Genomic DNA, 12,333 nt, shown 5'->3' on the forward strand with positions numbered 1-12,333 from the left:
GAGAGGACAGCCGTGACCCCGTAGAGGACAGCCGTGACCCCTGAGAGGACGGCCGTGACCCTGGAGAGGACGGTCGTGACCCCGGAGAGGACAGTTGTGTTCCTAAATGGAATACATTCATTTTGGTCCTCAAAATTCTACACACAATACCCCATAATGACGACGCGAAAAGGTATTTTTAAAGACATCTTTGCAGTTTGAGGACGAAAATAAATGTATTCTATTCTAAAGTGTGTAGGAAGTGAAGTGCTGTGAGGACTTCCTGTATGCACTACCTCAAAGCGTCATGCGAGTCCTGTTTGCTGGTCTGGAACAATAACGTTTTGCAAAGCAGGTTGAGGATGAAACCACTAACGCCTGCTATGTTTACTTTCCTGCCGGCCTTTTATTTTGAAGGCCTGACTTAAGCAGACGTGTGGTGTTGCCAAGTGCATCTTTAGCTCTGCTGCCGGACAAGAACTGACTTTTTGTCAAATAAAAGTTTGAGTTGAGGAAGCTCAGACAAGATGAAGTGGATGATATTCATCAAATTAAAGTCATAAATCATCAAAAAGACGGCAGAGCGTGCAGCTAGCTAACTTGGCGACGAATATTATCCGACCATGTGTACGTGGAAATATGGAGAAGTAGCTGGAAGTCCACGGTGAGTACATGAATACAAGGAATACGGAGAAGTAGATGGAAGTCCACGGTGAGTACATGAATACAAGAAATACGGAGAAGTAGATGGAAGTCCACGGTGAGTACATGAATACAAGAAATACGGAGAAGTAGCTGGAAGTCCACGGTGAGTACATGAATACAAGAAATATGGAGAAGTAGCTAGAAGTCCACGGTAAGTACATGAATACAAGAAAGTGCGAACCAGACTACGTACTTTTATGGGCGCACGTTGCGAATTAGAAAGAAAAAACAAAAGTCATGTTTGAGCAAGGATTCTGTTCATAAATTTTACGGACAGAATTTCTCACTGGATCGGTTCGCAGCCGAGTGTGAAGCGACTGGGATGAGAATCAGCACCTCCAAGTCCAAGTCCATGGTTCTCGCCCGGAAAAGGGTGGAGTGCCATCTCCGGGTTGGGGAGGAGACGCTGACCCAAGTGGAGGAGTTCAAGTACCTGGGAGTTTTGTTCACGAGTGAGGGAAGAGTGGATGGTGAGATCGACAGGCGGATCGGTGCGGCGTCTTCAGTAATGCGGACGCTGTATCGATCCGTTGTGGTGAATAAGGAGCTGAGCCGGAAGGCAAAGCTCTCAATTTACCGGTCAATCTACGTTCCCATCCTCACCTATGGTCATGAGCTTTGGGTCATGACCAAAAGGACAGGATCACGGGTACAAGCGGCTGAAATGAGTTTCCTCCACCGGGTGGCGGGTCTCTCCCTTAGAGATAGGGTGAGAAGCTCTGTCATCCGGGAGGAGCTCAAAGTAAAGCCGTTGCTCCTCCACATGGAGAGGAGCCAGATGAGGTGGTTCGGGCATCTGGTCAGGATGCCACCCGAACGCTTCCTGAGGGAGGTGTTTAGGGCACGTCCGATTGGTAGGAGGCCACGGGGAAGACCAAGGACACGTTAGGAAGACTATGTCTCCCGGCTGGCCTGGGAACGCCTCGGGATCCCCCGGGAAGAGCTGGACTAAGTGGCTTGGGAGAGGAAAGTCTGGGCTTCTCTGCTTAGGCTGCTGCCCCAGCGACCCGACCTCGGATAAGCGGAAGAAGATGGATGGATGGATGTTTGAGCACTGTAGAATGATCAAGGGTGAGTTGTTGGTTTCTTATGTGGGTTTATTGTAGGCAGTTCTCATTAACGTCCTCCCAGAGCGGTAACAACACACAACAACCGCAGTCACCTTTTTGGTCTACCGTAAAGCAGTTCGTCTGCCGTAAACGGCAATGTTGTGACACTCTTAAACAGGGCAATACTGCCATCTAGTGTACATGCATATGTGACATCTGCATCCTTTTCAACTTATCCCAAATAACTGCAAAGTGTATCTTAACAAGTAAAAATAGCTCAATTGAAATTAACAATGTTACAATTGTGATGCCACATTATTGTTTAGTATTTTCAAACCGCAAGTGGGCTTTGTAACGTTAAATTAAAATCTGTAAAAAAAAATAGGTCTAAGTTGCAAATAACTCAAAGTGTACTTCCTTTGTCACAATAACACAATAATTACTCTTTATCAACATTTACAGAAGCTACATAACTATTACACAAATGTTCCGTAAACATAACTCAAATGTACATTCTCAAAGTGAACAGATGGTTGTGTCATCTCTCTTCTTCCACCCCCCACCCCAAAGGCCATTGGTGGCTTTTTTGTTTAGTTTTTTCAGTATGTCACCCCCATGTCCAATGTGAAACACCTAAAACACTTCTCTCTACAAGTCCAGTTTAGCAGCTGGCTTACTGACACGGCCAGACCTGGTCAAAATATGTCCTGGTGTTTGTGTTGGGGTCGTCAGCTCACTTTTATTTGGGCAGCTCTCCGCTGTAACGGTGGCACACAGTGATTGAGAAATCATCTCACCACTCTCAGTGGTGTGCGCAGGTGGGGTAGTCTTTTGTGGTTCAGGAATTGGTTGTGCCCGGACATGAAGTCTGTTCCGCCACAGCACTGCTCCTCCCTGTGTATTGACCATATAAGATCTCAGAGTAATACTTTTTTTTGTGACAACTGCTGGCGTTTTCCAAGATTTTTCGTTGTCAAGTTTGACATAGACATTATCTCCCGGCTGTAGAGCAGGAAGATGTCTAGCACCTTGAAGGCGATTGTAATAGAAGGCTTGTTTAGTCTTTTCTTTAGCATCCTTTTGCTTGGCAGTCTTTCTGTTGGGCCATTGAGGTTGCATATTTTCCTCAATCGTAGGGAGTGTTGTTCGGATCTGCAGTTCTGCTGGACTAACTCCTGTGGTAGTGCAGTGAGTCGAACGATAGCACATGAGAGCTATCAGTAGATCTTCCTGTCAGAGGATTCTCTTTGCTGTCTGCACTGCTCTTTCTGCATGACCGTTTCCTTGAGGGTGGTGAGGACAAGACGTAATGTGTCTGAAGTCCAGCTGTCGTGCCAACTCCTGGAATTCCGCACTTGAGTATTGAGGTTTGTTGTCACTCACCGCCTCGTCCGGGATACCAAACCTAGTGAAGGTTGCTTTCAGTCTCTGAATAACCTGAGCGCTGGTCGTTGATGGTAGATGCAGGATTTCTAGGTACCGTGAATAGTAATCCGATATCACAAGATAATCGTGCTTGTTGTGTTCACAAAGGTCAAGAGCGATTCGTTTCCATGGACGGTTTGGCAGAGGTGTGGAGATGAGTGGCTCCTTCTGCTGAGCTCGCTTCTGCTCCTGACAGGTTCTGCACGACTCTACAATGTTCTTAAGTCTTAGAGAGAGTCCTGGCTATCCTGACCTGATTAGTTTGATGACAGCCTGTAGCTGGCTGTCGGCCGTTGTTGCTGTCCTGATGCTCTCCATTCTGGTTGGAGATGCTGGGATGCCCTGCATCACTGTGGCTACGTAGCACGCCACATCATCCTGAGTGTCAGTCTCTCCTTTTGTGTGTGTTTGTGGGCTACGAGACAGGGCTTCGGCAACTATGAGAGTTTTTCCTGGCACATATTCTGCGATCGGTTTGTACCTCCGGAGTCTCATCAGTTACCGCTGACATCTTAAAGGAACATTGTCCAGACTTCTATTGTTGACAGACGGTACTAATGGTTTGTGATCGGTCTCAGGCCTGAACTGATCCAAGCCGCAAAGATACTTGTCAAATTTTTCACAGGCCCATACACCAGCCAGACACTCTTTCTCAGTCTTGGCGAAACTTGTTTCGGCTTCAGTGAGACGTCTGGAGCAATAGGCTACTGGCTTCCACTTTTCTCCATAGAGTTGGAACAGTACGCCCCCCAGGATGTAACTATTGGGGTCGGCGGACACAGCTGTGGGCTTAACCACATCGTAGAAAGAAAGGCTCCTTAATGTTCTCAAATGCCGCCTGCTGTGTGTGGCTCCAGGTCCAGATGTTCCTGTTTTTCAAAAGCTCGTATAATGGTTGACCTATTGTGGATAGGCTGGGAACATACCTCCCCAGGTAGTTCACCATGCCCAGAACTCTTTTTAGCTCCTGGACATTCATTGGTGGGGCCAGCTGTCGAATTGCTTCAACTTTGTCAGGGTCAGGTCTGACCCCTGACTGATCGATGAGATGTCCCAAAAAACGTAGTTGGCCTTAATTGAGGGAGCATTTGTCTTTGTTGAGCTTCAGGCCTGCTGATTCAACACGTTGAAGTACCTTTTCGAGTCTGATGTCGTGCTGTTCCATTGAGATCCCATAGACCAGGATGTCATCCATGAAAACGTCAACACCTTACAGCCCTTGCAGTGTCTCCAGCATTTTTCGCTGGAAGATTTCTGGTGCACTGGTGATCCCGAATGGTAATCTCTTGAAACAGTATAATAAAAGTTATTAGCTTGCAGCTGTCTGAGTGCAGCGGGATCTGCCAGAACCCACTCGCAGTATCAAGAGAGGAGAGGAGAACACAGTTGCTCCACTGAGCTTGGCAGTGATCTCATCCGAGGTAGGTAAGACATAAGGCTCTCTTTTGACTGAATCGTTTAGCCGTTTCAAGTCCACACATACCCTGGCTTTGCCAGTGTCCTTTTTCAGAACGGGCACCATTGGTGAACACCATTCAGTTGGCTGTGTTACTGGCCTTTATTCTCCATCCTGTGTCTTTGACTTTTTGTAATATTAGGAAAGGCGTGCGGAATGAACAGCATATGGTTGGGCACCATCTTTCAGCTGTATTCTAACTGGTTCAGTTTTTAGCGTGCCGTGCTCACCGTAAGCTTGCTGATGTCCTCTGGTGGTGTGTGTCACTTCGTCAACTCTTTGCACCAAGTTCATTCTGACTGACGGGGACCGGCTGCGTAGATTGTTGACATTGAAGGGGTAATCCTTCCCTTTGTAGGTAACTGTTGCTTTAAATCGGGCCAGACACAACAGTTCACCTCCTGGGCTGTCCAGGGGAATGTCAGCAGGTTCCAGTGCTCTCAGTGGGGTAAGTGTGTGGAACGCGTCCTCACTTAATACACTGACATCAGCTCCTGTGTCAATTTTAAATTTCCTTGGGATGGAATCCACCTGTAGTTGAACAGTCCACTGTTCTTTCTCATCTCCACAGCACACTGAACCTAAGAAATAGGAGGTCTGTTCAACATGCCCACTTTCTGTGACTTCATTCACTGACTTGTTGCTGTTGTGACACACTCTGGCCCAATGTCCGCTTTTATGGCAGATGTGGCATGTAGCTTTTCTTGCAGGGCTTGTCGGGTGTAGGCCTGGGATGCCCTTGCGCTCTGCCGCGCCGCCCTTCATGCCCGGTGTCGTGCCGTCGTCTGGGGCGGGGTTGTCCCTGGGGGCAGGTGGCGGTCGGACCTGTGGGGCTTGGGGGAGGTGATCGGCTGGTTCTCAGTGGGCAGTGGGTGCCAAGGCTTGATTGCTGACCCGCCGGCCTGTGTATGGATTTATTAGTGTATATACGTATGTGTACGTGTGTGTGTGCGTGTGGATGGAGGTATGTAAATGTGTGTATGTATGTATGTGTGTGCATGTATGGGTGTATGTATATATGTGTGTGTATGTATGTATGTATGTGTATATAGATGTATGTGTATATATGCATTAAAATACAGAAGTGTAGTACACCTAAGTATTCATCAAGTACCACCATAATGACATTAAAATACAGTAGTGTAGTAGACCTAAGTATTCATCAAGTACCACCATAATGACACCATTAAAATACAGTAGCGTAGTAGACCTAAGTATTCATTAAAAACAAGGCAGAGGCTTTATTAACAAGTGTATTTAATATATTTGGCCACTGTAACATTACACACAGTTTGAACAGTAACACTGTGTTTGAATATAAGACAATAAAACACTGTACTTTAATCAAATGATACCTTCGCACACCACTAGGGGAGCCCATGTATATAACATACAGATATAACAGTAATGTTACATATTTACTGATGCTAACATTTGGTTAGCGGCTGACACGGATGGATTCCTTTTTTCGCAGAGGTCACATGACTTTAGTTGTGGCTGACGCTACGTGGCAGCTGATTGGTCAGAATGTGCCAGCGCTCCACCTGCTGGCCTTGGTTCTTCAGGCAGTCTGTCCAGTGGCGAAGGGCGTGGCCCAGAGACTGAGCCCCCAGACACACGCCACCTAAACAGGAAGTGGACAGGAAGTCATTGAAAAGGCGGGACATCATCAGTGGCGCGTCACCTATGAAGTCGTTGGAGCGTCCCAAGTCGTAGTCCCACACGGTCACCTCCAGGGTCTTGGTGACCAGTTCTGACCGGGAGATCTCGTAGAAGAACTCCTGCGGAGTGCGGACGCTTCAGTGACCTTCGACCCCAGCACTTTTTAGTCAAGGTGACAAGAAGGTTAGCGTTTTTCTTACCTGGTTGAATTCAGGGTTGAGCGTCTTCTTCACAACTGCAGTTTTGTGTTTGGACTTCTTCTCCATGTCGGGCTTCAGGTATCTGCCGCACGCATCAGATGTTAGCCAAGCCATTAGCATGCTACAAACGTTAGCTGAGGAGTTAGCGCAGTGCTAATCAATGTTAGCTAAGGACTTAGCATTGTGCTAATAAACATTCATGAGGAGTTAGCACTGTGCTAATCAACGTTAGCTAAGGACTTAGCATTGTGCTAATAAACATTCATGAGGAGTTAGCACTGTGCTAATCAACGTTAGCTAAGGACTTAGCATTATGCTAATAAACATTCATGAGGAGTTAGCACTGTGCTAATCAACGTTAGCTAAGGACTTAGCATTGTGCTAGTAAACATTCATGAGGAGTTAGCACTGTGCTAATCAATGTTAGCTAAGGACTTAGCATTGTGCTAATAAACATTCATGAGGAGTTAGCACTGTGCTAATCAACGTTAGCTAAGGACTTAGCATTGTGCTAATAAACATTCATGAGGAGTTAGCACTCTGCTAATCAACACTAGCTAAGGACTTAGCATTGTGCTAATAAACATTCATGAGGAGTTAGCACTGTGCTAATCAACATTAGCTGAGGAGTTAGCACTCTGCTAATCAACATTAGCTACAAAGGTAGCACTGTGCTAATCAACATTAGCTAAGGAGTTAGCATCAGTGTTTGTGCGGCTACATTTTCACGTAAGGGTCAGAGAATCCGTTCACGTCCATGGCTGCCAGGTGAGCGCAGCGCTTCACGCCAACGCACAGACCGCCCGCTAGCCGCCTGTCAGTCTGGTCGTTTCCCCCGGTGGGCAGAGGCAGGAACTGCAGCGAGAGAAGAAGACGACCTCTTTCCTCCAGACTGTGGAGCTGCTGCTCCTCCCACTGGAACAAAACATCATCATCACCGTCTTTCTTTGTGGTGTGGCCAGTAGTGATGACCCCAGTCGTGGTGTGGCCAGTTGTGGTGTCGCCAGTCGTGATGTCCCCAGTTGTGATGTGGCCAGCCGTGGTGTGGCCAGTCGCGGTGTGGACGATAGTGATGTCCCCAATCGTGGTGTCGTCAGTCGTGGTGTCGCCAGTCCTGATGTCCCCAGTTGTGATGTGGCCAGTCGTGGTGTCGCCAGTCGTGATGTCCCCTGTTGTAATGTGGCCAGCCGTGGTGGGGTCAGTCGCGGTGTGGACAATAGTGATGTCCCCAATCGTGGTGTCGCCAGTCGTGGTGTCACCAGTCCTGATGTCTCCAGTTGTGATGTGGCCAGTCGCGGTGTCGCCAGTCGTGGTGTCGCCAGTCGTGGTGTTTCCAGTCGTGACGTCCCCAGTCGGGACGTCGCCAGTCGTGACGTTGCCAGTCGTGACGTTGCCAGTCGTGACGTTGCCAGTCATGACGTCGCCAGTTGTGATGTCCCCAGTCGTGATGTGGTCAGTCGTGGTGTGGCCAGTAGTGATCTCCCCAGTCATGGTGTGGCCAGTTGTGGTGTCGCCAGTTGTGATGTCCCCAGTTGTGATGTAGCCAGCCGTGGTGTGGCCAGTAGTGATGTCCCCAGTCGTGGTGTGGCCAGTAGTGATGTCCCCAGTCGTGGTGTGGCCAGTTGTGGTGTTGCCAGTCGTGGTGTCCCCAGTTGTGATGTGGTCAGTCGTGGTGTCGCCAGTCGTGGTGTCAGTCGTGATGTCGCCAGTTGTGACGTCGCCAGTCGTGACGTCGCCAGTTGTGACGTCGCCAGTTGTGATGTCGCCAGTCGTGACATCCACAGTCATGGTGTCGCCAGTAGTGACGTCGGCAGTCGTGATGTCGCCAGTCGTGACATCCCCAGTCGTGTTGTCGCCAGTAGTGACGTCGCCAGTCGTGATGTCGCCAGTCGTGATGTCGCCAGTCGTGACATCCCCAGTCGTGGTGTCGCCAGTAGTGACGTCGGCAGTCGTGATGTCGCCAGTCGTGACATCCCCAGTCGTGTTGTCGCCAGTAGTGACGTCGCCAGTCGTGATGTCCCCTGTTGTAATGTGGCCAGCCGTGGTGTGGCCAGTCGCGGTGTGGACAATAGTGATGTCCCCAATCGTGGTGTCGCCAGTCGTGGTGTCACCAGTCCTGATGTCTCCAGTTGTGATGTCGCCAGTCGTGACATCCCCAGTCATGGTGTCGCCAGTAGTGACGTCGGCAGTCATGATGTCGCCAGTCGTGACATCCCCAGTCGTGTTGTCGCCAGTAGTGACGTCGCCAGTCGTGATGTCGCCAGTCGTGACATCCCCAGTCGTGGTGTCGCCAGTAGTGACGTCGGCAGTCGTGATGTCGCCAGTCGTGACATCCCCAGTCGTGTTGTCGCCAGTAGTGACGTCGCCAGTGGTGATGTCGCCAGTCGTGATGTCGCCAGTCGTGACATCCCCAGTCGTGGTGTCGCCAGTAGTGACGTCACCAGTCGTGACGTCGCCAGTTGTGACATCCCCAGTCATGACGTCCCCAGTCATGACGTCCCCAGTCGTGACGTCGCCAGTCGTGACGTCGCCAGTCGTGACATCCCCAGTTGTGACGTCCCCAGTCGTGACGTCGCCAGTCGTGACGTCGTCGGTTGTGATGTCATCATCAGTGAAGAATGTTGTGATGACATCATCAGTGAAGAGGAAGTGGTGATGTCATGGACCTGCAGGTGTCACATGATGGTTGAGTACCTCTCGCAGGTAGCAGGAGATTCCTCGCACAGCTTCTCCTGTGGCGCTCGGAGATGGCAGCTGCACACACACACACACACACACACAGTGTTGGCTACTTCCTGTGTGTGTGTGTGTGTGTGTGTGTGTGTGTGTGTGTGTGTGTGTTACCGGGGGCGGGTGTTCGAGGCAGGTGTGGAAGCGTGTGGCGTGCTGAGCGTGGAGTCTCCTGAGCGCCACTCTGGACTGACCAATGATCTGGTTCTGGGTCAGCTTGTCCTGGTCACACACGGTCAGCCTGCCAGGTGCAGAGCAAGAACAAGGAACAGGTCTTCACACGCACAGCAGGGGGCGCACCTGAGCGTCTTCCTGACGATGTCCTCCTGCGTGATTCCCACGTAGGTCAGAGTCTCCTCCCACACCGGGTTCAGACAGTTCCTCACCGTCTTTGTCTTCAGCTTGTTGGCCTGACACACATCATTAGCATATCCCTCAGCTCATTAGCATATCTTTTATTTCAGCTCATTAGCATATATTTTCCTTTTAGCTCATTAGCATATCTTTTATTTCAGCTCATTAGCATATAATTTCCTTTGGCCCATTAGCATATCTTTTATTTCAGCTCATTAGCATATATTTTATTTCAGCTCATTAACATATATTTTCCTTTAGCTCATTAGCATATATTTTATTTCAGCTCATTAGCATATATTTTCCTTTAGCTCATTAGCATATCTTCCAGGCCAGCTCATTTGCATATCCTCTATGTTAACTCATGAGCATATCTTTAACTTCAGCTCATTAGCATATCTTCTTGGTCAGCTCATTAGCATACGTAAGGTGTCGCAGGTTCCAATCTCACCTTGCAGGCGCCGGGCAGCAGGTGCACTTTGACGTAGGGGTCGGCCAAGCCATTGAAGTCCATGGGCTTCAAACCCTACAGACCATGAGGATGTGTCACCTGTTGTCATGTGACCCTGGAGGCCACGCCCCCACAGTCTCTCACCTTGCTTACCTTTGCCCGTAGAACCGTGCAGTGCAGCTGACTGGACGTCTGCTCGTACCTCAGCTCAAACTCCAACATGCCCAACGACGCTACACACACACACATTAGCTCATTCAGTACACTTCATGAAGTGCACTGTGTACTTAGTGTGTGAATGCTAGCAGTGTAGTACTGTACTTACACTGGCATAGTAAAGCTTAGCACTTAGTCAAACAGGTTAGCTGTGTACACACACACACACATACACACATCCACACACACGCATACTTACACACACACATACTTACACACACACAGACTTATACACACACAGACTCACACACAGACACACACACACACACGTACATACACACACACGTACACACACAGACACAGATACACGCACACACATACACAGACACACACACGTACATACACAAACACACACACATACACAAGCACACAGACACACAGGCGTGTGTGACAGCAATGCTCACTGCAGTCATCACTGTCTGAGCTGATGGCGTCCATTGATGACATCACAGTGGTAGGACTGAGGGTTGTCGGGGGAGAGAGTGGGATGGGGGACACGGGAGAGGTGGGGGACACAAGGGAGGTGGGGGACACGGGAGAGGTGGGGGACACAAGGAAGGTGGGGGACACAAGGGAGGTGGGAGACACGGGGAAGGTGGGGGACACAAGGGAGGTGGGAGACACGGGGAAGGTGGGGGACACAAGGGAGGTGGGAGACACGGGGAAGGTGGGGGACACAAGGGAGGTGGGAGACACGGGGAAGGTGGGGGACACAAGGGAGGTGGGGGAGACGGGGGAGGTGGGGGACACAAGGGAGGTGGGGGACAGACGGGGGAAGTAGGTTGAAATTTGGCGAATGGCTCTGATTGGACCAGGACAAACGTCGATGGCCATGTGCTCCTGGATGGAGATGTTGAACTTCTTGCTTCTCCCAACACTCATTGGACCTCCTGTCAGTCACACATGCATACATGGGTCAGGTGTGTGTGTGTGTGTGTCTGTGTGTGTGTGTGTGTCTGTGTGTGTGTGTGAAGACTTACCTACAGGCAGCAACCGGAAGACACCAAAACACCAACACAGCAACAGGAAGTATGACCACTCTGCTGCTCCTTCACCCGCCAGAACACACACACACACACACACACACACACACACACACACACGTCATGCTCTTCTTTGAACATCCCCTCATACTGTGGGGGTCAATAACAGCATCTGTCTGCACCCACCTCCTCCTTCTCCTCCTCTTCTTCTTCCTCCTCTGTAATTTGTGTCTAATGATACACGTGCACACACACATACACACAACCTATGTGACATGTACAACACACACACACAACAAGGCATCAACATGAGATTTTCTGCTTCAAAACATAGTTTTTACTTTCATTTTTACTCTACTCAAAACTTGTTGCTAGGCCACCGCGTGTGTGTGTGTGTGTGTGTGTGTGTGTGTGTGTGTGTGTGTGTGTGTGTGTGTGTGTGTGTGTGTGTGTTTTCCAGGTCTAATTCCCATTACTTACACTTAGTCTTTGTGTTACACTTGTGTACTTAGACTGAGTCTTTAAGTAAATAAGTGTAAAACACATGTACTTACACTGAGTCTTTAAGTACACTTGTGTACTTAGACTGAGTCTTTAAGTAAATAAGTGTAAAACACATGTACTTACACTGAGTCTTTAAGTACACTTGTGTACTTAGACTGAGTCTTTAAGTACACTTGTGTACTTAGACTGAGTCTTTAAGTACATTTGTGTGTTACACTTGTGTACTTAGACTGAGTCATTACGTTACATTTTTATACTTAGACTGAGTATTTAAGTGCATATATTGTTACACTTGTCAGAATCAGAATCAGAATCAGCTTTATTGTCATTACGCAAGGTAACGAGATTGAGGCCATTCCATACAGTGCGATGTGTGCATGCTAGAAAAACAATGTGCAAATATATAAAAATTTAAAAAATGTAGAAGTGCAATGAATATGGTGTGAAATGAATATATACATGAAAAAAAAAAAAAAAAAAAAACAGGGTGGTTGGTGGAATGGGTTATTGCACCGAAGAGAAGGCAGTTATGAGGGACAATGGGGCAGTCCGTTCAGGATGGTTATGGCCCTGGGGAAGAAGCTGTTCTTTAGCCTGTTTGTTTTGGTTTTAATGCACC

General features: G+C 48.7%; 1 protein-coding gene across 1 annotated transcript; it reads right to left on the reverse strand.

The window, feature by feature from the left end:
• Positions 1-5,996: 5,996 nt before the first annotated feature.
• Positions 5,997-11,109, reverse strand: doc2a (double C2-like domains, alpha). The gene is made up of 11 exons (XM_072915763.1): positions 10,850-11,109; positions 10,632-10,687; positions 10,165-10,244; positions 10,012-10,086; positions 9,507-9,616; positions 9,321-9,447; positions 9,171-9,230; positions 7,198-7,391; positions 6,477-6,558; positions 6,299-6,395; positions 5,997-6,238 (listed from the first exon to the last, which is right to left on the reverse strand). The coding sequence occupies exons 1-11, from the start codon at positions 11,107-11,109 to the stop codon at positions 6,102-6,104; spliced, it is 1,278 nt and encodes a 425-aa protein (XP_072771864.1). The 3' UTR covers positions 5,997-6,101.
• Positions 11,110-12,333: the final 1,224 nt, after the last annotated feature.

The sequence above is a fragment of the Nerophis lumbriciformis genome, linkage group LG22 (genome assembly GCF_033978685.3).
Source record: "Nerophis lumbriciformis linkage group LG22, RoL_Nlum_v2.1, whole genome shotgun sequence".
In the NCBI taxonomy this organism is placed as follows: Eukaryota; Metazoa; Chordata; class Actinopteri; order Syngnathiformes; family Syngnathidae; genus Nerophis; species Nerophis lumbriciformis.

Coding starts and splice junctions, on each gene's coding strand:
- doc2a (XM_072915763.1), bottom strand. CDS start 11,109: ATGAGTGTTGGGAGAAGCAAGAAGTTCAACATCTCCATCCAGGAGCAC. Junction 9,617..10,011: donor TGCTGCCCGGCGCCTGCAAG/GTGAGATTGGAA, acceptor GATGTGTGTCAG/GCCAACAAGCTGAAGACAAA. Junction 6,559..7,197: donor TCTGACCCTTACGTGAAAAT/GTAGCCGCACAA, acceptor TGCGTGCGGCAG/ATACCTGAAGCCCGACATGG.